Consider the following 26,179-nt stretch of genomic DNA (forward strand, 5'->3'; position numbering starts at 1 on the left):
ATAGTAAAAGCCTTTACCGATATATAAAATGGAAGAGAGTGACTAAAGTAAATGTTGGTCCCTTAGAAGATGAGAAGGGCGATTTAATAATGGGAAATGTGAAAATGGCTGAGACCTTAAACAATTATTTTGCTTCGGTCTTCACAGTGGAAGACACAAAAACCATGCCAAAAATTGCTGGTCACGGGAATGTGGGATTGGAGGACCTTCAGTCACTATCACTAGGGAGGTAGTGCTGGACAGGCTAATGGGACTCAAGGTAGACAAGTCCCCTGGTCCTGATGAAATGGATCCCAGGGTATTAAAAGAGATGGTGGAAGTTATAGCAGATGCATTCGTTGTAATCTACCAAAATTCTCTGGACTCTGGGGAGGTACCAGCGGATTGGAAAGCAGCTAATGCAACGCCTCTGTTTAAAAAAGGGGGCAGACAAAAGGCAGGTAACTATAGGCTGGTTAGTTTAACATCTGTAGTGGGGAAAATGCTTGAAGCTATCATTAAGGAAGAAATAGCGGGACATCTAAATAGGAATAGTGCAATCAAGCAGACACAACATGGATTCATGAAGGGGAAATCATGTTTAACTAATTTACTAGAATTCTTTGAGGATATAACGAGCATGGTTGATAGAGGTGTACCGATGGATGTGGTGTATTTAGATTTCCAAAAGGCATTCGATAAGGTGCCACACAAAAGGTTACTGCAGAAAATAAAGCTACGCGGAGTCAGAGGAAATGTATTAGCATGGATCGAGAATTGGATGGCTAACAGAAAGCAGAGAGTCGGGATAAATGGGTCCTTTTTGGGTTGGAAATCAGTGGTTAGTGGTGTGCACAGGGATCGGTGCTGGGACCACAACTGTTTACAATATACATAGATGACCTGGAAGAGGGCACAGAGTGTAGTGTAACAAAATTTGCAGATGACACAAAGATTAGTGGGAAAGCGGATTGTGTAGAGGACACAGAGAGGCTGCAAAGAGATTTAGATAGGTTAAGCGAATGGGCTAAGGTTTGGCAGATGGAATACAATGTCGGAAAATGTGAGGTCATCTAACTTGGGGGGAAAAAAAACAGTAAAAGGAAATATTCTTTGAATGGGGAGAAATTACAATATGCTGCGGTGCAGAGGGACCTGGGGGTCCTTGAAACTCTTTTAGAGTCTACCTATAAAACATAAAACATTAAACCGTGCCACCCGACCTGGATGACACACCAGACATTTACAAGGCCCTTTTTTTTTTGTGTTTTTCTTTTTTTGGGGTTTTTTTTTGGGCACTAAAATCACCTTTTTTCCCCAGTGCCCCCTATAAAAGGGAAGGGGACACTAAAAACACCGGCAATTAAAACAAATTAAACTTTAAAACGTAAAATCAAATTAAAATTTGGTTGCCGGGTCCTTGAATCCCAAAAAGTTAGTTTGCAGGTGCAGCAGGTAATCAGGAAGGCGAATGGAATGTTGGCCTTCATTGCGAGAGGGATGGAGTACAAAAGCAGGGAGATCCTGCTGCAACTGTACAGGGTATTGGTGAGGCCGCACCTGGAGTACTGCGTGCAGTTTTGGTCACCTTACTGAAGGAAGAATATACTAGCTTTGGAGGCTGATTCCGGAGATGGGGGGACTTGCCTTGTGATGATAGATTGAGTAGACTGGGTCTTTACTCGTTGGAGTTCAGAGGGATGAGGGGTGATCTTATAGAAACATTTAAAATAATGAAAGGGATAGACAAGATAGAGGCAGAGAGGTTGTTTCCACTGGTCGGGGAGACTAGAACGAGGGGGCACAGCCTCAAAATACGGGGGAGCCAATTTAAAACCGAGTTGAGAAGGAATTTCTTCTCCCAGAGGGTTGTGAATCTGTGGAATTCTCTGCCCAAGGAAGCAGTTGAGGCTAGCTCATTGAATGTATTCAAATCACAGATAGATAGATTTTTAACCATTAAGGGAATTAAGGGTTACGGGGAGCGGGCGGGTAAGTGGAGCTGAGTCCACGGCCAGATCAGCCATGATCTTTTTGAATGGCGGAGCAGGCTCGAGGGGCTAGATGGCCTACTCCTGTTCCTAATTCTTTTGTTCTTATGTTTTCACTCAGAGGGTGGTGAACCTGTGGAATTCTCCACCACAGAAGGCTGTGCAGGCCAAGTCACTGAATATATTTAAAGAGGGAGATAGATAAATTTCTGGAGACAAAAGACATCAACGGGTATGGGGAAAAAGCGGGAATATGGTGTTGAGATAGAGGATCAGTCATGATCTTATTGAATGGCGGTGCAGACTCGAAGGGCAAATAGCCTACTACTGCTCATATTTTCTATGTTTCTATGATTCCTGAGGTGTTTGAGTTAAATATCGATCTGGAGGAAATATGAAAAAATTCGGTAGAAATATCACATCTATATTATGTTTCAAAGTGCTTGCTGAATAGGTGTTGGGCAGTTAGAAGCATGCAGTGAGTGAGTGGGATTTTTACAGTGCGTTCAGCTGGATTCAATGTTAAATCCAATCTGTTTCTTCCACAGATCATGTTTGTGCCAGACCTGTAGGTAAGGTGAAGACTTCCACACTATTTGATTGACTTGTATTTTGTTTTTCAATTCAGATTCTTGATGTAACCGTTAACATTTTAAATTTTGACATAATAATAAATAACTTTAATTTATATAGCACCTTTGATGTAGTAAAAAGTCCCAAGGCGCTTCATAACAGTGTTGGACATCAGTAGTGGGGAAAATGTTGGAATCAATTATTAAAGATGAAATAGCAGCGCATTTAGAAAGCAGTGACAGGATCGGTCCAAGTCAGCATGGATTTATGAAAGGGAAATCCTGCTTGACAAATCTTCTGGAATTTTTTGAGAATGTAACTAGTAGAGTGGACAAGGGAGAACCAGTGGATGTGGTGTATTTGGACTTTCAAAAGGCTTTTGACAAGGTCCCACACAAGAGATTGGTGTGCAAAATCAAAGCACATGGTATTGGGGGTAATGTACTGACGTGTATAGAGAACTGGTTGGCAGACAGGAAGCAGAGAGTCGGGATAAACGGGTCCTTTTCAGAATGGCAGGCAGTGACTAGTGGGATACCACAGGGCTCAGTGCTGGGCCCCAGCTATTTACAATATACATTAATGATTTAGATGAATGATCTGAGTGTAATATCTCCAAGTTTATGGATGGGTGGCGGTGTGAACTGTGAGGAGGACGCTAAGAGGCTGCAGGGTGACTTGGACAGGTTAGGTGAGTGGGCAAGTGCATGGCAGATAAATGTGAGATAAATGTGGATAAATGTGAGATTATCCACTTTGGGGGCAAAAAACACGAAGGCAGAATATTATCTTATTATCTGAATGGCGGCAGATTAGGAAAAGGGGAGGTGCAACGAGACCTGGATGTCATGGTACATCAGTCATTGAAAGTTGGCATGCAGGTACAGCAGGCGGTGAAGAAGGCAAATGGTATGTTGGGCTTCATAGCTAGGGGTTTTGAGTATAGGAGCAGGGAGGTCTTACTGCAGTTGTACAGGGCCTTGGTGAGGCCTCACCTGGAATATTGTGTTCAGTTTTGGTCTCCTAATCTGAGGAAGGATGTTCTTGCTATTGAGGGAGTGCAGCGAAGGTTCATCAGACTGATTCCTGGGATGGCTGGACTGACATATGAGGAGAGACTGGGTCAACTGGGCCTTTATTCACTGGAGTTTAGAAGGAGGAGAGGGGATCTCATAGAAACATAAAATTCTGACGAGACTGGACAGGTTAGATGCAGGAAGAATGTTCCCGGTGTTGGGGAAATCCAGAACCAGGGGACATAGTCTTAGGATAAGGGGTAGGCCATTTAGGACTGAGATGAGGAGAAACTTCTTTACTCAGAGAGTTGTTAACCTGTGGAATTCCCTACCGCAGAGAGTTGTTGATGCCATTTCGTTGGATATATTCAAGAGGGAGTTAGATGTGGCCCTTACGGCTAAAGAGATCAAAGGGGTATGGAGAGAAAGCAAGAAAGCGGTACTGAGGTGAATGATCAGCCATGATCTTATTGAATGGTGGTGCAGGCTCAAAAGGCCGAATGGCCTACTCCTGCACTTATTTTCTATGTTTCTACGTTACATACAAACAGATAAATTTGACACCAAGCCACATAAGGAGAAATTAGCGCAGGTGACCACAAGTTTGGTCAAAGAGGTCGGTTTTAAATGAGAAAAGAGATGTAGCGAAGTGGAGAGGTTTAGGCAGGGTGTTCCAGCGCTTGGGGCCCAGGCAACAGAAGGCACGGCAACCAATGGTTGAGCGATTATAATCAGGTATGCTCAAGACGGCAGAATTGGAGGAACGCAGAGATCTCGGGAGGTTGTGATATTGGAAAGAGCCCAAATGCTTGACTTTAACTGACCCTCCTGTTCCAATAGATTTCTTGATCTTTTGCACAACCCCCCTGCACCAGCTCCCCCGGAATAGTGTGTCAAGACCGTGATTTTGCAAACGCCCTCGGCCATTCGACTGGATTCCTGCTGTTACAGCAGTTGGTCTGATAGAATGCCTCGAAAACAGGATCACTACCTCTGTCCACAGAGTTTTCGCAAGCTTTTGAGGGTAGACTTGCTGTCATCGGGCATCTGATCCAGTACGGTGTCCTCTACAGGCATCTGTAGGCAGGGCAAGCAACGGTGAATAAGTCTAGTGAATGAGACAAATGAGCTGGTAGGCATAAGATCATAAGAAATAGGAGCAGGAGTCGGCCATACGGCCCCTTGAGCCTGCTCCGCTGTTTAATACGATCATGGCTGATCCAATCATGGACTCAGGTCCATCATCATCATAGGCAGTCCCTTGAAATCGAGGAAGACTTGCTTCCACTCCAGAAGTGAGTTCTCAGGTAACTGTACAGTCCAATACGTGAATTACAGTCTCTGTCACAGGTGGGACAGACAGTGGTTGAAGGAACGGGAGGGTGGGGAGTCTGGTATGCCGCATGCTCCTTCCGCTGCCTGCGCTTGTTTTCTGCATGCTCTTGACGACAAGACTCGAGGTGCTCAGCGCCCTCCTGGATGCTCTTCCTCCACTTAGGGAGGTCTTTGGCCAGGGACTGCCAGGTGTCGGTGGGGATGTTGCATTTTATCAAGGAGGCTTTGAAGGTGTCCTTGAAACGTTTCCTCTGCCCACCTGGGGGCTCACTTGCCGTGCACGAGCTCCGAGTAGAGCGCTTGCTTTGGGAGTCTCGTGTCGGGGCATACGGACGATGTGGCCCGCCCAATGGAGCTGGTCGAGTGTGGTCAGTGCTTCGATGCTGGGGATGTTGGCCTGATCGAGGACGCTAACGTTGGTGCATCTGTCCTCCCAGGGGATTTGCAGGATCTTGTAGAGGCAGCGCTGGTGGTATTTCTCCAGCAATTTGAGGTGTCTACTGTATATGGTCCACGTCTCTGAGCCATATAGGAGGGCGGGTATCACTACAGCCCTGTAGACCTAAGTCTACCTGTAGACTCCGGATCACTTTCCTGCCCGCTCCCCACAACCCCTTATTCCCTCATCGATAAAGAAACTGTCTATCTCTGTCTTAAATTGATTCAATGAACCAGCTTCCACAGCTCTCTGAGGCAGCGAATTCCAGAACTTGTCACGTGATCTCTAACCAAACAGAACTGGACATTTGACTGTTAACCGGGATCATTTGTTTGAACATAAGAAATAGGAGCAGGAGGAGGCCAGTTGGCCCCTCGAGCCTGCTCCGCCATTTAATATGGTCATGGCCTCAACTCTACTTCCCTGTGCAATATAATTCCACCTTATGGACTACTGCTCCACCTTGTGAACTATTGTGGCAATCCAGCCAATTCTGTTTACAAGAATAAACAGGTCAGATCATGTGACAAGTTCCTGTGTTAACAGCCATCTTGGGAAGTCTGTGTGTTTGTGATTTTCCAATGCAATGGACTTTTATTAAAAAGATTAAAATGACTAAGTTCAACACTACTGCATACAGATTTAAAATCAAAAACCAAAACCATAAATCTCTAGCTTACCGATTTTAGATTCACATACCCCAATTCTCCCAGTTGCTTGCAATTTAAACAACATTAAACTTTGCAACGTACATGATGCCATAAGGAATATGTCACACCCTGCCCGCTCCCTTAACCCCCCCCTTCCCCATCGCTCAAAAATCTGTCCAGCTCCACCCCAAACACATTCAATGCCCCGGCCTCCACAGCTCTCCGGGGCAGAGAATTCCACAGACCCACGACTCCTCGAGAGAAGAAATTCCCTCTCATCTCAGTTCCAATTGGGCAACCCCTCATTCCTAAACCATGCCCCCCAGTTCCAGACTCCCCCACAAGTGGAAACATCCTCTCTGCATCCACCCAGTTGAGCCCCCCCAGCATCAATAAGATCACCTCTCATTCTTCTGAACTCCAATGTGTAGCGGCCCAATCCGCTCAACCCATCCTCATAAGTAAACCCCCTCATCTCCGGAGCCAATCTAGTGTATCTTCTCTGAACAGCCTCCACTGCAAGTATATCCTTCCTTTAGAGAAACCCATCAGCGGCAGATCGGGGCCATAAAAGGAGTGGCGAGCGGCGGCCATGGGCAGCGTGCCACTGCAAGGTACTATGCGATCTGGTGCAGCAGGGCAACGGCAGCGAATAGCGACGTCATCAAAGTCCAGGTCAGTGATTGGAGCGTGGTCAGGTACAGCAGGAGCGGCGAGGTCGGGGCGAAGGAGCGGCGAGAGATTGTAGAGGGACGTGATCAGGGCCCAGGAAAGGCGTGAGTTCGGGGCCAGGGGCCCAGGGGCAGCACGGACCCAGCCCACACTGCAATATGTGTGCGTACTAGGTCCGCGCAGCAGAGGTGGTCTCCAGTCGTCTTGGTTAACCCTTGCCACTGGACCAAGATCTAGCTCTGTCAAGTCCGTGTGATGGCTGGTGTGCAACGGCCACCACACATTTAAAAAGATCCACACACAGGTATCTTCCACCCTTCAGGATGTAGTTCAGGACCTGAAATATTAGGTCCTTCATTGAAACACCTGTGAACTCATCCTTTTTTGGCGTGGAAGCAAGACATCCTCGTTTCGAGGGACTGCCTATGATGATGATCCCCATCTTAAATACGGAAACCAAAACTGTACCCAACACTCCAGGTGTGGCCTCACCAATTGCCTGTACAGTTGCAGCAAGACTTCTCTGCTTTTATACTCCATCTCCTTTGCAATAAAGACCAAGATACCATTGGCCTTCCTGATCACTTGCTGTACCTAACCTTTTGTGTTTCATGCACATGGACCCCAGGTCCCTCTGTACTGCAGCACTTTGCAATTTTTCTCCATTTAAGTTATAATTTGCCTTTCTATTATTTTTGCCAAAGTGGACAACCTCACACCTCCCACATTATACTCCATCTGCCAAACCCTTACCCACTTACCTAGCCCGTCCATATCCCTTTGCAGATTCCCTGTGTCCTCCCCACAATCCGCCCTCCCACACATCCCTGCACCATCAGCAAACCCATACTCGGTCCCCTCATCCAAGCCACCAACATAGATCGTAAATAGTTCAGGACCCAGCACAGATCCCTGCAGCACTCCACTAGTCACTGTTTGCCATCTGGAAAATGACCCGTTTATCCCTACTCTCTGTTTTCTGTTAGTTAGCCAATCCTCTATCCATGCTAATATATTACCCCCAACCCAGTGAGCTTTTATCTTCTGCTGTAACCATTTATATGGCATCTTATCGAATGCCTTCTGGAAATCCAAATACACCACATCCACTGGTTCCCCCTTATGCACACTGCTCGTTACATCCTCAAACAACGCCAGCAAATTTTGAACAAAGGAATTTTCTTTCTCCAGAGCTTGGAACGGAATGGTGGCAGGGGGTGTTGGAAGACGGCCATCAAACACATGGAAGGGAACACGTGGAAGGGAACGCGTGGATGGGAACCCTTGGAAGCGAACACGTGGAAGGTACATATTCGGATGGACTGATCACCCATTGAATTATACTGAGCCAGTTTTAGCATAGTTGCTGCTGAAAGACATGACCAGTTAACGTAGGAATAATTGTACGTAACTGGGGAATAGGATAACTGGAAACAGTTGGATATATGCATTGCGGGAGAATTGTGCATAACCAATTAACATAGCAGCACATATTTTGCGAAGTTTAAGGTTGTTTAAATTGCAAGCAACTGGGAGAATTGGGGTATGCGAATCTAAAATCGGTAAGCTAGAGATTTGTGGTTTTGGTTTTTGATTTTAAATCTGTATGCAGTAGTGTTGAACTTATAGTTATTTTAATCTTTTTAATAAAAGTCCATTGCACTGGAAAATCTCCATGTTCTTTCAAGTCTTGATGTTCGAAGCCCGTAGGAAGAAATCCTACACACTGGAGAGGGCACAGAGGAAATTTACCAGGATGTTGCCAGGACGGGAACATTTTAGTTATGAGGAAAGATTCGATATCCTGGGATTGTTTTACGTAAGATAAGAAAGAGAAGAAATAGGAGCAGGAGTCTGCCATTCGGCCCCTCGAGCCTGCACCACCATTCAATAAGGTCATGGCTGATCTGATCCTGGTCTCAACTCCACTTCCCCGCCTGCTCCCCATAACCCTCGACTCCTTTATCATTCAAAAATCTGTTTATCTCCACCTTAAATATATTCAATGACCCAGCCTCCACAGCTCTCTGGGGTTAGAGAATTCCAAAGATTCACGACCGTGTGAGAGAAGAAATTCCTCCTCATTCCCATTTTAAATGGCCGACCTCCGTATTCTGAAACTATGCCCCCTCATTCTAGATTCCCCCACGAGGGGAAACATCCTCTCTGCATCTACCCTGTAAACTTGATTGAGGTGTATAAAATTATGAGGCGCATAAAATTATGAGGCGCCTGGATAAAGTGGATATGAAGGACATATTTACCCTAGCAGAGAGGCCAAGGCATCAAAGATTGAAAGTAAGTGGTAGAAGGAGGGTGATGGGGGTCTGGAACTCACTGTCTGAAAGGCTAGTAGAGGCAGAAACGTTCATCACATTTAAAAAGTACTTGTACATGCACTTGAAGTCCCGTAACCGACAGGGCTACGGACCGAGAACTGGAAAATGGGCAACCAGGGAGGGAAAAGTGTGTTTGAAGATCAGGCCCTCAAACCCGGCACCAAGCTCATGGTCGACAGGGCTGCAGTGATAGCCGCCCACCTGTACGACTCAGAGACATGAACTATATACAGTAGACACCTCAAATCGCTGGAGAAATATCACCGACGCCTCCGCAAGATCCTGCAAATCCCTTGGGAGGACAGACGCACCAATGTTAGCGTCCTTGATCAGGCCAACATCCCCAGCTTCAAAGCACTGACCACACTCGACCAGCTCCGTTGGGCAGGCCACATTGTCCGCATACTTGACACAAGACTCCCAAAGCAAGCGCTCTACTCGGAACTCCTACATGGCAAGCGAGCCTTAGGTGGGCAGAGGAAATGTTTCAAGGATACCCTCAAAGCCTCCCTGATAAAATGCAACATCCCCACCGATACCTGGGAGTCCCTGGCCAAAGATCGCCCTAAATGGAGGAAGTGCATCTGGGACGGCGCTGAGCACCTCGAGTCTCGGCGCCGAGAGCATGCAGAAAACAAGTGCAGGCAGCGGAAGAAGCGTGCAACAAACCAGATTCCCCACCCACCCTTTTGTCATGTATCTCACATTACTGTATATAACTGTATCTTACCATGCTATACATGACTGTAACTGGATATGACCTGTAACAATAAGCATACCTTACCACCAGGGGTGCACTTGCAGGAGACACTCCATACCTGTCCCACTGAGGTATATAAAGGGAGGTCTCAGGCAAGTGCAGCACTGGAGAGCTGGAATTAAAGGTGCAGGTCCTGAGTGACCTTGACTTCAGCATGTGTCTCATGCAAGTCAGTATATTCGAGTCAGGACTTAACAGTGGCGACGAATTATGGGATCACAGAATCCACAGAATGGTTACCAACAACTCAGATGAGAAATACAATGCTGGAGACAATTGGGATGACTTTATAGAAAGGCTCCAGCAAAGCTTTGTGACCAAAGACTGGCTGGGCAAAGATAAGGCAGACAAGAGAAGAGCCCATCTCTTGACCAGCTGTGGCTCGAAAACATACGCTTTAATGAAAGACCTGCTGGCACCCGAGAAACCAGCAAGCAAATCGTTTGAGGAGTTGAGTACACTGGTGAGAGACCACCTGAAGCCAGCGAGCAGCCTACACATGGCTAGACACAGGTTCTACAACTACAGACGCTGTGTGGGCCAAAGCATACCCGACTTCGTGGCGGAACTTCGGAGGCTGGCTAGTTCATGTGAGTTCCTCGATGAACTAAGGAGAGAAGTACTGAGAGACTTTTTTATTGAAGGAATAGGCCACGCAGGCATATTCCGAAAGCTTATAGAGACTAAGAACTTGACTCTAGAGGCAGCAGCACTGGTCGCACAGACGTTCTTGGCAGGCGAAGAAGAAACGAGGCTGATCTATACTTCGGGTACGACAACCAACAAGGCATCGGAACAAGGGGTTCACATTGTGAAACAAACCGCAACCCCCACACACAGACAAAGGCAGAGAGCAAGCCTTCAACAGCAGAAAGTGGCGCCAGAAGCCATCAAAATCCAGGGCCACATGAACGGCCATCACATCTCATCAACCCACGATGCGAGCAATCAACAACAGATTGAGGGACGCTCAAGGGCGATCAGCCAGACGCAGCTCATCCTTCAGAAACAATGGAAACAGTCTGTGTTGGAGATATGGGGGAAGGCACTCAACCAGGGTGTGTCGATTTCAGCATGCCGTTTGCAGAAACTGCAACTACACAGGGCATCTGGCTCGCATGTGCAGAAAAACAACAGCTCAGCTGGTATACGAATCGGAAGGATCGGAAAGCGGACCAGAAGACGGTTGGAACAGTGCACGGGACGCCGAGGTACAGCGGGTTAATACCAAGACGCCTCCAATTATGATGAGGGTTCTACTCAACGGGATACCCGTCAACAATGAACTGGACACGGGGGCCAGTCAATCCCTCATGAGCGTTCAACAATTTGAACAGCTGTGGCCGCACAAAAGCAACAGACCAAAACTCACAAAGATCGACACCAAACTAAGGACCTATACTAAAGAAATCATCCCAGTCCTCGGCAGCGCCATGCTCTCAGTCACACACAAAGGGATGGTGAACCGACTTTCCCTGTGGATTGTCCCCGGGGATCTCCCAGCCCTGTTGGGGAGAAGCTGGCTAGCAGAACTTAATTGGAAATGGGATGATGTTCACGCCATGTCGTCAGAGGAACGGACCTCCTGCTCAACAGTTCTAAGCCGTTTTGAACATCTCTTTCAGCCAGGTGTGGGCACCTTCAAAGAGGCTAAAGTTAGAATCTACATCACACAGAATGCCAGACCGGTCCATCATAAGGCTAGAGCTGTGCCTTATGTGATGAGGGAAAAGATTGAAAATGAACTGGACTGGCTTCTGCGGGAAGGCATAATTTCTCCCGTGGAATTCAGCGATTGGGCAAGCCCCATCATCCCCGTCATGAAGCCTGATGGATCCGTGCGAATCTGTGGGGATTACAAGCCTACCATAAACATAGTCTCCCTAGAGGACCAATACCCGCTGCCCAGAGCGGAGGACCTATTTGCCATGTTGGCTGGAGGAAAACTTTTCTCGAAACTTGACCTCACATCTGTGTATATGACACAAGAACTGACCGAAGAGTCTAAGCTACTGACCACCATCAACACACACCGAGGCCTTTTTGTGTACAATCGTTGCCCATTCGGCATCAGGTCAGCAGCTGCTATATTCCAGCGCAACATGGAGAGTTTGCTCAAGTCCATCCCGGAGACGGTTGTGTTTCAAGATGATATACTCATCACGGGCAGGGACACCGACTCTCATCTCCGCAATCTTGAGGAAGTACTAAGTCGATTGGATCGGGTAGGCCGAAGAGTTAAGAAATCCAAGTGTCTGTTTCTCGCGCCTGAGGTTGAATTTTTGGGCAGAAGGATTGCCGCTGATGGAATCCGCCCAACCGAATCCAAAACCAAAGCGATTTGCCTGGCATCCAGGCCCCGGAATGTCTCGGAACTGCGCGCCTTTCTCGGGCTACTCAATTACTTTGGGAACTTTATGCAGAACTTGAGCACGCTGCTGGAGCCTCACCACATGCTACTCAGAAAGGGGTGCGATAGGTTTTGGGGGGACGCCCAAGAACGCGCCTTCAATAAGGCACGCAACCTTCTATGTTCCAAGAGTGTTTTAGCCTTTTTTGACCCAGGTAAAAAGTTAGTCCTTACGTGTGATGCGTCAGCGTACGGGGGCGGGTGCGTTTTACAGCACGTCGATGATGCAAGTAAATTGCAGCCCGTTGCTTATGCCTCCAGGTCACTTTCCAGAGCCTTAGAACCATGTTTGCAACGCATAGGATTCCTGACATATTGGTCAGTGATAATGGTCCGTGTTTCACCAGCGCAGAATTTCACGATTTTATAGTTGACCACGGTATAAATCACGTTAAGACGGCACCTTTCAAGCCGGCCTCCAATGGCCAGGCGGAGCGAGCAGTGCAGATCATTAAACAAGGCATGCTCAGAATCCAAGGTCCCACGCTGCAGAGCCGCCTGTCGCGACTGCCGCTGGCATACAGATCTCGTCCGCATTCGTTGACTGGGGTTCCCCCCACGCAACTATTGATGAAACGAACCTTAAAGACCAGTCTCTCTTTAATCCTCCCAGACATGCATGAAATTGTTGAGGCTAAGCGTCAAAAGCTAACCGAGTACCATGACCGAAATTCGAGGGGGAGATGGAATGAGATGGGGGACAAAGTGTTTGTGCTAAACTATGACCGGGGTCCCAAATGGCTTGCAGGGACAGTAACAGACAAAGAGGGAAACAGGCTACTGGTTGTACAAATGGACAATGGCCAAACCTGCCGGAGGCATGTAGACTAAGTAAAAAGTAGATTCACTGATAACACTGAAGAACCAGAGGCAGACTACAATGTGGAACTCACACCACACCTGTGGACAGATAGGTGGAATAACCGGAGGAAAGGGCAGTCTCAACAGACAGCCCAGGCGAGATATCAGCAATCACACCGAACGAAACAGACAGCCCAGGTGAGATACCAGCAATCACACCGAATGAAAAACAGGCACCAAGGCAAACAACTGAACCACAACTAAGACGCTCCATGCGAGAGCGCAGACCACCTGAGAGATTGAATCTATAAAGGCAATAAGACCTTGGGGGAGGGTGATGTCATGTATCTCACATTACTGTATATAACTGTATCTTACCATGTTGTACATGACTGTAACTGGATATGACCTGTAACAATAAGCATACCTTACCACCAGGGGTGCACTTGCAGGGGACACTCCATACCTGTCCCACTGTGGTATATAAAGGGAGGTCTCAGGCAAGTGCAGCACTGGAGAGCTGGAATTAAAGGTGCAGGTTCTGAGTGACCTTGACTTCAGCATGTGTCTCATGTAAGTCAGTACATTCGAGTCAGGACTTAACACCTTTCCTCCAACCACTGTCTGTCCCACCTGTGACAGAGACTGTAATTCCAGTATTGGACTGTGAAGTACCAGAGAACTCACTTTGGTGGAAAAATGCAGGGCGCAAACTAATAGCCGAATCTTCCGGTGGGACGCTCAATCCTGAATGCCTGGCATAATGCCCCAAAACAGCATTTAGTGCCCCTCTGGGGTGCTATGTGAGGTTCAAATGAGCCGAAAATCCAACCACTTGTCTCTGTTGGGTTTCTCCACTGACTCAAAGCTGAGAGTGAAAGAAGAATCGCCCCAATCTTGATGTGAGCGGCAGTTATCCTTGGTGATGGTACTCTCTTCGCTGTGTTAGGAGGCTGTGGGGCCGAAATTGCCCTCAGCGGGAAATTGGGGAGGGCACCTCGACTTATCCGAAGATTTACCGCTTGGTGGCAGTCAGAGGTACGAGCCAGAATATTTGTCCTTCTAACTCTGACACCACCTCCCAGCGCTTTGAGCTGCTGTTTGATGCGGTATCATCATAGGCAGTCCCTCGAAATCGAGGAAGACTTGTTTCCACTCTAAAAGTGAGTTCTCAGGTGACTGTACAGTCCAATACAGGAATTACAGTCTCTGTCACAGGTGGGACAGACAGTGGCTGGAGGAAAGGGTGGGTGGGGAGTCTGGTTTGCCGCATGCTCCTTCCGCTGCCTGCGCTTGTTTTCTGCATGCTCTCGGCAACGAGAATCGAGGTGATCAGCGACCTCCCGGATGCTCTTCCTCCACTTAGGGAGGTCTTTGGCCAGGGACTGCCAGGTGTCGGTGGGGATGTTGCATTTTATCAAGGAGGCTTTGAGGGTGTCCTTGAAACGTTTCCTCTGCCCACCTGGGGGCTCGCTTGCCGTGTAGGAGTTCAGAGTAGAGCGCTTGCTTTGGGAGTCTCGGTCGGGGCATGCGGATGATGTGGCCCGCCCAACGGAGCTGGTCGAGTGTGGTCAGTGCTTCAATGCTGTGGATGTTGGCCTGATCGAGAACACTGACGTTGATGCGTCTGTCCTCCCAGAATATTTGCAGGATCTTGCGGAGACATCATTGGTGATATTTCTCCGGCGAATTGAGGTGTCTACTGTATATGGTCCATGTCTCTGAGCCATACAGGAGGGCGGGCATCACTACAGTCCTGTAGACCATGAAGCTTGGTGCCAGATTTGAGGGCCTGATCTTCAAACACTCTCTTCCTCAGGCGGCCGAAGGCTGCACTAGCGCACTGGAGGCGGTGTTGAATCTCGTTGTCGATTTCTGCCTTTTCTGACAATAGGCTCCCAAGGTATGGAAAGTAGTCCGCGTTGTCCAGGGCCATGCCGTGGATCTTGATGACACACAGCATACACAGCAAGAAGCCATGGTCACATTTATTCCCCATCCCCCATTTCTCTGACGAACCCTACATCTGCAGGCTCTAAAAGTCAGGCATCTCCTTTGGGACAGGATACATGTGGACTCCAGACCAGTAGTGGTGGCAGCATCCATTCCTCAAGTCTGATTAACGATCTTGTTGGGATCTGACCCCTTTCATGCTCAGTTTTTCTACCACAATTTAATATTGAATTTTGCCATTGTGGTGGTGAAATTCAACTTTGCCGGCAGCGCTAACAGGACGGGAGCAGATTGGCTGCCTCTTACAAACCCCATCCAATTTTGCTCGCTATTGACTTGAATGGAATGGAAAATCGGACAGGGGTGTACAACAGGCGGCCATTCCACTACTGCCCGATCCATACCTCTGTCGAAGTTCAATTTCAGTCCCAAAGGGCTAGTCCTGTGCCTAACCAAACTGCTTTTAATATTCCAATCCCGAACCAGCACACTATGGCACGCAGGAGCATTGCTGGTAATATTTAAAACCCTCAATCTTACTTCCAGACAAAAGTACGCCCGGGTCCCTTTGAAGATGTCAACAAGCAAAAATCAGCATCCTTCTCTAATGAAACAACAGTGCTATAGGGCAAGCTGCCGTTGATCATGGCCGTGTGGAACAAGCTCCTGGGTCTGAAGTTACATGTGATCCTAATGGCCAAATATTTACATAAGAACATAAGAAATAGGAGCAGGAGTCACACGGCCCCTCGAGCCTGCTCCACCATTTAATACGATCATGGCTGATCCGATCATGGATTCAGCTCCATTTCCCTGCCCGCTCCCCATAACCCCTTAATCCCTTATCGGTTAAGAAACTGTTCATCTCTGTCTTAAATATATTCAATGTTCCAGCTTCCACAGCTCTCTGAGGCAGCAAATTCCACAGATTTACAATCCTCTCAGAGAAGAAATTCCTCCTCATCTCAGTTTTAAATGGGTGGCACCTTATTCTAAGATCATGTCCACCAGTTCTAGTCTACCCTATCAGTGGAAACATCCTCTTTGCATCCACCTTGTCAAGCCCCCTCATAATCTTACACATTTCGATAAGATCACCTCTCATTCTTCTGAATTCCAATGAGTAGAGGTCCAACCTACTCGACCTTTCCTCATAAGTCAACCCCTTCATCTCCAGAATCAACCGAGTGAACCTTCTCTGAATTGCCTCCAAAGCAAATATATCCTTTCGTAAATATGGAAATCAAAACTGTACGCAGTACTCCAGGTGTGGCCTCACCAATACCCTGTATAACTGTAGCAAGACTTCCCTGCTTTTATATTCCATCCCCTTTACAATAAAGGCCAAGATACCATTGGCCTTCCTGATCACTTGCTGTACCTGCATGCTATCCTTTTGTGTTTCATGCACCAGAACCCCTAGGTCCCATGTGATCCTAATGGACAAATATTTCATAAAGTCCCCTCAACCACGCATTTATCTTAAATAGTTTTGTTCCTCCATTAATATAGTGGGGAGAAGTTATTTGCTCTGATGTATGAGAAAGAAAGACTTGCATTGATATAGCGCCTTTCACGACCATCAGATGTCGCAAAGCCCTTTACAGCCAATGAAGTACTTTTGAAGTGTAGTCACTGTTGGCACTGTGTGAAGGATTTGTACTCTGCTATTCAACCCTTCCAAATTTCAGAGCTTTCAAATAGGTCAAATAGGAAACTGCTCGGGGTCAATGACGTTTCAGGGTGTGTTGATGGATATTTTTACCGAGGGAGTTCTGTACTTCAGACATACTAACAGCACGCCCTGAATATCTTTTGCGTGTGATGTTGGTAAGAGGGAATTTGTGGAAGAGAAGACATTTTTAGATTGCGTGTGGTAGATTTAAAGAGTTGAACGGACTTTGGTGTCCGTGAAAAGCCTTATAATCGTATCATTGTGCCCATTAATAAATGTGTTTTGTACCCATAGGATATGGCGGGCAACCTGTTCATGAGACGGTAACAGGTAAAGACAAAGATTAATTTTATACAACATTGGAAGGCCATTCCCAACCAATCAAACCCTCTGTAGCAATGACATGTAAACACAACAACCAATCCTCACACAGTACAGTGCCAGGATGAATATAATTGGCCAGTCCATCTGCTTTGGGTTGAAGATGAAATAATGGGTAGGACACTGGGAAGAAAATACCTGATTTGTTCAAACACTTCCAATCGGATCTTTTACATCTACCTAACAAGGCAGATAGGACCGGGGTTTAATATCTTAACTGAACAATCGCATCTCCCACAATTTCCCAGTTCCTCAGTATTGCACTGTGGCGATTAATAAATGTGTTTTGTATCCACAGAATACGGCCCACCACCTGGTCATGTATCTGCAGGTAAAGAAAAAGATTCCATTTCTGCAACATGAGAAGGCCATTCCCAACCAATCAAATCCTCTGTTGCAATGTCAAGTAAACTCAACAACCAATTCTCACACAGTAGTGAAACATCCTGAAGCGCTTCACAGGAGTACTACAAATTTGACACTGAGCCACATAAAGAGAAATTAGGGCAGGTGACCCCCTTGGTCAAAGAGGTAGGTTTTAAGGAGCGTCTTGAAGGAGGAAAGAGAGGTAGCGAGGCAGAGAGGTTTAGGCAGCAAGTTCCAGAGCTTAGGGCCCAGGCAACAGAAGGCATGGCCACCAATGGTGGAGCGATTATAAGCAGGGATTCTCAAGAGAGCAAAATTAGAGGAGCACAGACATCTCGTGGGGTTGTGAGGCTGGAGGAGACTACAAAGGTAGGCAGCTGGCAAGGGGCCATGGAAGGATTTGAAAATAAGGATAAGAATTTTGAAATCGAGTCATTGCTCAACCGGGAGCCAATGTAAGTGAGCAAGCACAGGAGGTGATGGGTGAGCGTGACTGGGTGCGAGTTAGGACATGGGGCCGCGTGTTTTGGATCACCTCTAGTTTATGTCGGGTAGAATGTGGGAGGCCAGCCAGGAGTGCGTTGGAATAGTCTAGCAGTAACAAAGGCACGGATGAGGGCTTCAGCAGCGGATGAGCTGAGGCAAGGGGCGGAGACGGGCAATGTTACGGAAGTGGAAATACGCCGTCTTAGTTATGCCGCGGATATGTGGCCGGAAGCTCATTTCAGGATTAAATATGACACCCTGGTTGCGAACAGTCTGGTTCAGCCTCAGATAAGAGTTAGGGAGAGGGATGGAATCGGAGGCTGGAGAACGGAGTTTGTGGCGGGGACCGAAAACAATGGCTTCGGTCTTCCCAATTTCAATTGGAGAAAATTTCTGCTCATCCAGAAATGGATGTTGGACAAGCAGTCTGACAATTTCGAGACCATGGAGGGGTCGAGAGGAGTGGTAGTGAGGTAGAGCTGGGTGTCGTCAGCGTACATGTGGAAACAGATGCTGTGTTTCTAGATGATGTCGCCAAGGGGCAACATGCAGATGAGAAATAGGAGGAGGCCAAGGATAAATCCTTGTGGGACACCAGAGGTAACGGTGCGGGGACAGGAAGAGAAGCCGTTGCAGGTGATTCTCTGGCTATGATAGATGGATAAGAATGGAACCAGGCGAGTGCAGTCCCACCCAGCTGGATGATGGTGGAGAGGCATTGAACAGACTTTGGTCTCCGTGAAAACCCTTATAATCGTATCACTGTGCCGATGTTACATATGCAATAACTCAATAGGCTTAGTACCGTGAACTCAATCAGGTGCGACCTGACTCTACTTTATTTGCTCGCAAAGTGAGGATTAAACATGGAGGCTTTCTTTATATACAAGGGCTGCACGTGTTTGTCTGTGGCCCAATGACCTCCAACAGTTGCTCCTCCTGGTGGCAGGTAAACCCAGGCATACCTACATCACATCATTCCCCCCCCCCCCCCTCGCCCCCCCAAGATCTTGGTATCAGTCCTATTTACAAATAGAGATGGTCTGGGGCTTTTCGCTTCCTAGTTGATCGTCTCAGTTCAATTCCAGATCTGGGTGAGCTCTCCGAGTCATTCATGACTTGAGGCTGGGTAGCCGATCTAATGGGAGTGGTACTGTCCATGTCGGGGATTGAAGGTCCAGATTCATTGACAACAACAGGGTCTTCTGATGGCTGAATATGAATCTGTTGATCATATGTGGCGTCGTCTTCAAGCTGTTCCGGTTCGTCTGTGTGCCGCAATTTTGTTTGATCAAGGTGCCTCCTTAAGGAGGTGGCCTTGGAAATAGTGGATGCGTTGACAGTCATTTTCCAACATTCCATTGACTCTGGATCAGTTCCTATGGAGTGGAGGGTAGCCAATGTAACCCCACTTTTTAAAAAAGGAGGGAGAGAGAAAACAGGGAATTATAGACCGGTCAGCCTGACATCGGTAGTGGGTAAAATGATGGAATCAATTATTAAGGATGTCATAGCAGTGCATTTGGAAAGAGGTGACATGATAGGTCCAAGTCAGCATGGATTTGTGAAAGGGAAATCTTCTGGAATTTTTTGAGGATGTTTCCAGTAGAGTGGACAAGGGAGAACCAGTTGATGTGGTATATTTGGACTTTCAGAAGGCGTTCGACAAGGTCCCACACAAGAGATTGATGTGCAAATGGGATTGGGGGTAGTGTACTGACATGGATTGAGAACTGGTTGTCAGACAGGAAGCAAAGAGTAGGAGTAAATGGGGACTTTTCAGAATGGCAGGCAGTGACTAGTGGGGTACCGCAAGGTTCTGTGCTGGGGCCCCAGCTGTTTACACTGTACATTAATGATTTAGATGAGGGGATTAAATGTAGTATCTCCAAATTTGCGGATGACACTAAGTTGGGTGGCAGTGTGAGCTGCGAGGAGGATGCTGTGAGGCTGCAGAGCGACTTGGATAGGTTAGGTGAGTGGGCAAATGCATGGCAGATGAAGTATAATGTGGATAAATGTGAGGTTATCCACTTTGGTGGTAAAAACAGAGAGACAGACTATTATCTGAATGGTGACAGATTAGGAAAAGGGGAGGTGCAAAGAGACCTGGGTGTCATGGTACATCAGTCATTGAAGGTTGGCATGCAGGTGCAGCAGGCGGTTAAGAAAGCAAATGGCATGTTGGCCTTCATAGCAAGGGGATTTGAGTACAGGGGCAGGGAGGTGTTGCTACAGTTGTACAGGGCATTGGTGAGGCCACACCTGGAGTATTGTGTACAGTTTTGGTCTCCTAACCTGAGGAAGGACATTCTTGCTATTGAGGGAGTGCAGCGAAGGTTCACCAGACTGATTCCCGGGATGGCGGGACTGACCTATCAAGAAAGACTGGATCAACTGGGCTTGTATTCACTGGAGTTCAGAAGAATGAGAGGGGACCTCATAGAAACATATAAAATTCTGACGGGGTTAGACAGGTTAGATGCAGGAAGAATGTTCCCAATGTTGGGGAAGTCCAGAACCAGGGGTCACAGTCTAAGGATAAGGGGTAAGCCATTTAGGACCGAGATGCGGAGGAACTTCTTCACCCAGAGAGTGGTGAACCTGTGGAATTCTCTACCACAGAAAGTTGTTGAGGCCAATTCACTAAATATATTCAAAAAGGAGTTAGATGAGGTCCTTACTGCTAGGGGGATCAAGGGGTATGGCGAGAAAGCAGGAATGGGGTACTGAAGTTGAATGTTCAGCCATGAACTCATTGAATGGCGGTGCAGGCTAGAAGGGCCGAATGGCCTACTCCTGCACCTAGTTTCTATGTTTCTATGTTTCTATGTTTGCCCATTAGTGAGCCTGACAATAAGCACCCTGTTACGCTCCTTGGCCGTAACAGTGCCAGTGACCCACTTGGGGCCTTGACCATAATTTAGCACATACACAGGATCATTAATAGAGATGTCGCATGACATGGCAGTGCGATCATGGTACCACTTCTGATGTTGACGTCTGTTTTCGACGTGATCGTTACGATCAGGGTGGACAAGCGAGAGCCTGGTCTTGAGACCTCTCTTCATCAACAGTTCAGCAGGGGGGATCCCGGTAAGCGTGTGGGATCTCGTCCTGTAACTAAGCAGTATGAGTGACAAGCGAGTCTGCAAAGAACCGTGAGTTATGCGTTTCAGGCTCTGCTTGATGGTTTAGACGGCCTGCTCCGCTTGACCATCGGACGCGGGTTTGAATGGTGCTGACCTTATGTGCTTGATACAATTGAGTTTCATAAACTCTTGAAACTCCAAACTCGTGAACCACGATCCGTTGTCGCACACAACGATGTCGGGCAGACCACGAGTGGCGAACATGGCACGAAGGCTCTCAATGGTGGCTGTGGATGTGCTGGACGACATGATTACACATTCTATCCATTTGGAATATGCATCCACCACCACCAAAAACATTGTGCCCAGGAAAGGACCTGCATAGTCAATGTGGATCCTCAACCATGGTTTGGATGGCCATGACCACAGATTTAGCAGAGATTCCACTGGTGCATTGCTTAACTGCATGGAAGTTTTTCACTGATGCACACATGACTCCAAATCAGAATCAATGCCAGGCCACCAAACGTGAGACCTGGCAATGGCCTTCATCATCACAATACCGGGATGGGTACTGTGTAAATCCCGTACAAATCTCTCCCTGCCTTTCTTGAGCACAACAATACGACTACCCTATAGCAAACAATCAGACTGAATGAATAGTTCATCTTTGCGACGGTTATAAGTTTTGGTCTCATCACACGCTTCCCTGGGAATGGCCGACCAATCACCACTAAGGACATTTTACAACCAGTAAGATTGGATCCTGGCTGGTCCAGGTCCTAACTTGTTGAGCAGTGAGAGGCGACCCTTCACTCTCAAAGGCATCCATGACCAACAGTAGGTCTACGGGCTGTGGCATGGGCAATGGTAAACGACTCAATGCATCGGCACAATTCTCGGTGCCAGGTTTATGGCGAATGACATAATCATAGGTAGATAATGTCAGCGCCCACCTCTGGATGCGGGACGAAGCATTGGTATTGATACCTCTATGCTCGGAAAACAAATCAGTTTCAAGCTCGAAACGAAGCCCAAACAGATACTGGTGCATTTTTTTAACCCCATAAACGTAGGTTAAAGCTTCTTTCTCTACCATGCCATAGGCTCTTTCCGCTTTAGACATGCTTCTCGACGCTTACGCAACAGGTTGTAGTTTGCCCAACTCATTGGATTTTTGGAGCACGCAACCAACCCCATGTGATGAAGCGTCACAGACCAATACTAAACGCTTGCACGAGTCATAATGTACCAGCAATTTGTTGGAACAAAGCAGATTTCTAGCCTTCTCGAAGGTCCTTCCTTGAGATACACCCCAAACCCAGTTGTCGCCTTTTCTGAACAGCATTTGCAGTGGCTCTCATAATGTGCTCAATTTAGGTAAGAAATTACCGAAGTAGTTGAGAAAACCAAGGAACGAACGCAGCTCCGTCATATTCTGGGGTCTGGGTGCATTTTTGATGGCCTCTGTTTTCGAGTCCGTAGGCCTGATGCCGCCTGCAGCAATCTTCCTGCCCAGGAATTCGACTTCCATTGCCATAAAGACGCACTTTGAACATTTAAGCCTGAGCCCCACTTTGTCCAGACGACGTAGAACTTCTTCCAGGTTGTTCAGGTGTTCGGCATTGTCACGGCCTGTGACCAGAATGTCGTCTTGGAACACCACGGTTCTAGGGACGGACTTCTGTAAACTCTCCATGTTTCTCTGAAATATGGCTGCAGCCGAGCGAATTCCGAAAGGACACCTGCTGTAAATGAACAGCCCTTTATGCGTATTGATGCATGTAAGTTTCTTCGACGATTAGACAAGCTCCTGTGTCATATAGGCTGACGTCAGATCCAATTTGGTGAACGACTTTCCCCCGGCTAGCGTTGCAAACAGGTCATCAGCCTTTGGTAAGGGGTACTGATCCTGTTTCGAAACTCGGTTGATCGTAACCTTGTAGTCTCCACAAATCCTGACAGTGCCATCACTCTTTAGCACAGGAACAATGGGACTAGTCCATTCGTTAAATTCGACCGGTGAAATTACCCCTTCACGTTGGAGTCTGTCCAGTTCGATTTCAACCTTCTCCCTCATCATATACGGGACCGCCCGGGTTTTGTGATGGACGAGTCTTGCATCCGAGTCCAGGTGGATCTGCACCTTGGCTCCCGTGAAGTTGCCGATGCCCGGTTCAAACAGCGAGGGAAATTTGCTCAGCACTTGAGCACACGAAGCGTCATCCACCGATGATAAAGCTTTAATATCATTCCATTTTTCGAGCCAACTCCTGCCGAACAGCATTAGACCATTGCCTGGAATGATCCACAGTGATAGATCATGAACCGCCCCATCGTACGACACCTTGACTGCTGCACTGCCAATCACTGGTATGAGCTCTTTGGTGTAGGTATGCAATTTTGCAATTACTGGACTCAGCTTGGGTTTTACAGTCTTGGTGTCCCACAGCTTTTCGAAAGTCCTCTGGCTCATAATTGGCTGACTCGCGCCCGTGTCTAATTCCATAGATACCTGCACACCGTTCAATTTTACTTCAATCATTATCGGTTGGCTCTTTGTCAGGAACGAATGTACACTATACACTTCCTCCTCGGGTATCTCGGGTTGCATTGCCGGATCCGCTCCAGATCGGTCATCATCATCCACGTGGTGTGTCACAGCACGCTTGCTGAGCTAGACACATCCGCTGAAGGCGCGCCATTTCCGGACAGCCTCTACAAATATACTGTCTGAAACAGCACTGATGAGGCCGATGATTGCCCCCACTACACCAACAGGGTGAAATCGGATTCGTGCCCAATGGCGGACTTCGAGCAGCTACAGGTTTTGCAAACACAATCGGGTAGGCCGTGTCAGGTGCAGCTCTGCCAACCGACGACACAATCTGGTGCACAGTACTTGCCGTGAAGTTCAGACTCTGCGAGGATATCTGCTTTGTACTCTCGACCTTGGTCAGGCAAGCCTGGGCAATCTTGATGGCCCTGTTCAGATCCAGCAGCCAGCAGCTTCCGCAGGATCACCTCGTGGTTTATGCCTATTACAAAGACGCCGCGCAGCATGTCTTCCAACGTGGTTCCAAACTTACATGGCCCAGCGAGACGTCTCAGGTCGGCAACAAATTCCGCCACATCCTGGCCCTCAGAACGAACGTGCTTGTAAAAGCGCTATCTCGAGATAATGATGCCTTCTTTAGGTTTGAGATGGTCCCGAATCAGAGCACACAATTCCTCATCGGTCTTTTCCGTTGGATGTGCAGGTGAGAGCAGATTCTTTGAGGCCATAGATTTTTGGACCACAAACCGAGAGATAAACTGCCCTGCGCCTAACTGCATTAGCGTCTTCATCCATCTTGTTGGCCACGAAGTACTGGTCGAGGCGATCATAAATCCTTCCAGTCTTCTCCCTCCACGAATCGCTCTAGGATTCCAACGGTGCTCATTTTTTTGTCTTGTGTGTGAAAGTTTGTATTGTGCCTCATTGCCAAATGTTGCGTATGCAATATCTCAATAGGCTTAGTACCGTGAACTCAATCAGCTGCGACCTGACTCTACTTTATTAGCTCTCAAAGTGAAGATTAAACATGGAGGCTTTCTTTACATACAAGGATGCACGTGTGTGTCTGTGGCCCAATGACCTCTGACGGTCGCTCCCCCTGGTGTCAGGTAAACCTAGGCATACATACATCACAGCCGATTAATAAATGTGCTTTGTACCCACAGGATATGGCGGGCAACCTGTTCATGAGACTGTAACAGGTAAAGACAAAGATTCATTTTATACAACATTGGAAAGCCATTCCCAACCAATTAAACCCTCTGTAGCAATGACTAGGAAACACAGCAACCAATCCTCACACAATACAGAGCCAGGATGAACATAATTGGCCAGTCCATTTGCTTTGGGTTGAAGATGAAATAGTGGGTAGGACACTGGGTAGAAAATACCTGTTCTTGTTCAAACACTTCCAATGGGATCTTTTACATCGACCTAACAAGACAGATGGGACCGGGGTTTAATATCTTAACTAAACGATCACATCTCCCACAATTTCCCAGTGCCTCAATATTGCACTGTGGCGATTAATAAATGTGTTTTGTATCCACAGAATACGGCCCACCACCTAGTCATATATCTGCAGGTAAAGAAAAAGATTCAATTTCTACAACATGAAAAGGCCATTCCCAACCAATCAAATCCTCTATTGCAATGTCAAGTAAACTCAACAACCAATTCTCACACAGTAGTGAAACATCCCGAGGCGCTTCACAGGAGTATTACGAATTTGACACTGAGCCACATAAGGAGAAATTAGGGCAGGTGACCCGCTTGGTCAAAGAGGTCGGTTTTAAGGAGCGTCTTGAAGGAGGAAAGAAAGGTAGAGAGGTGGAGAGGTTTAGGCAGGGAGTTCCAGAGCATGGGGCCCAGGCAACAGAAGGCATGGTCACCAATGGTGGAGCGATTATAATCAGGGATGCTCAAGAGGGCAGAATTAGAGGAGCGCAGACATCTCATGGGGTTGTGGGGCTGGAGGAGATTACAGAGATAGGGAGGGGCGAAAGGCCATGGAGGGATTTGAAAACACGATGAGAATTTTGAAATCAAGGCATTGCTTAACCAGGAGCCAATGTAGGTTAGCGAGCACAGGGGTGATGGGTGAGCGGGTCTTGGTGCGAATTAGGGCACGGGCAGCCGAGTTTTGGATCACTTCTAGTTTACACCATAACACTATTCAAAATTCACTTACTTCTGAATGGACCAGTCCTAACTTTTTTTGCCGTCTTTAGTAGGTAACTAGTGAATAAGTACTGCATAAGCACATAAGAAACAGAAGCAGGAGTCATTCGGCCCCTCGAGCCTGCTCCGCCATTTAATACGATCATGGCTGATCCGATCAGGGATTCAGCTCCACTTCCCCGCCCGCTCCCCATAACCCCTTAATCCCTTATTGGTTAAGAAACTGTCTATCTCTGTCTTAAATTTATTCAATGACCCAGCTTCCACAGCTCTCTGAGGCAGCGATTCCACAAAGTTACAACCCTCAGAGAAGAAATTCCTCCTCATCTCAGTTTTAAATGGGCGGCCCCTTATTCTAAGATTATGCCCCCTTGTTTTAGTCTCCCCCATCAGTGGAAACATCCTCTCTGCATCCACCTTGTCAAGCCCCCTCATAATCTTATAAGTTTCAATAAGATCACCTCTCATTCTTCTGAACTCCAATGTGTATCGGTCCAAACTACTCAACCTATCCTCATAAGTC

The 26,179-nt window shown here is 47.4% G+C and overlaps 1 protein-coding gene across 4 annotated transcripts in view; it reads left to right on the forward strand.

Annotated features, from left to right (window-relative positions):
* The window catches only part of LOC139250221 (uncharacterized), a 118,300-nt gene that overhangs the window by 41,703 nt on the left and 50,418 nt on the right, over positions 1-26,179 (forward strand). For 3 of the 4 annotated variants that reach the window (XM_070872717.1, XM_070872714.1, XM_070872715.1), the window contains exons 2-5: positions 2,519-2,542; positions 7,847-7,960; positions 16,888-16,923; positions 17,273-17,305. In XM_070872717.1, coding sequence (XP_070728818.1) covers positions 7,930-7,960; positions 16,888-16,923; positions 17,273-17,305 — 100 coding nt within the window. In that variant the 5' untranslated portion in view covers positions 2,519-2,542; positions 7,847-7,929. The remainder of the gene's footprint in view (positions 1-2,518; positions 2,543-7,846; positions 7,961-16,887; positions 16,924-17,272; positions 17,306-26,179) is intronic. The other variant, XM_070872716.1, reaches the window with a different exon arrangement.

Source organism: Pristiophorus japonicus, unplaced genomic scaffold (genome assembly GCF_044704955.1).
Source record: "Pristiophorus japonicus isolate sPriJap1 unplaced genomic scaffold, sPriJap1.hap1 HAP1_SCAFFOLD_351, whole genome shotgun sequence".
NCBI classification, from domain to species: Eukaryota; Metazoa; Chordata; class Chondrichthyes; family Pristiophoridae; genus Pristiophorus; species Pristiophorus japonicus.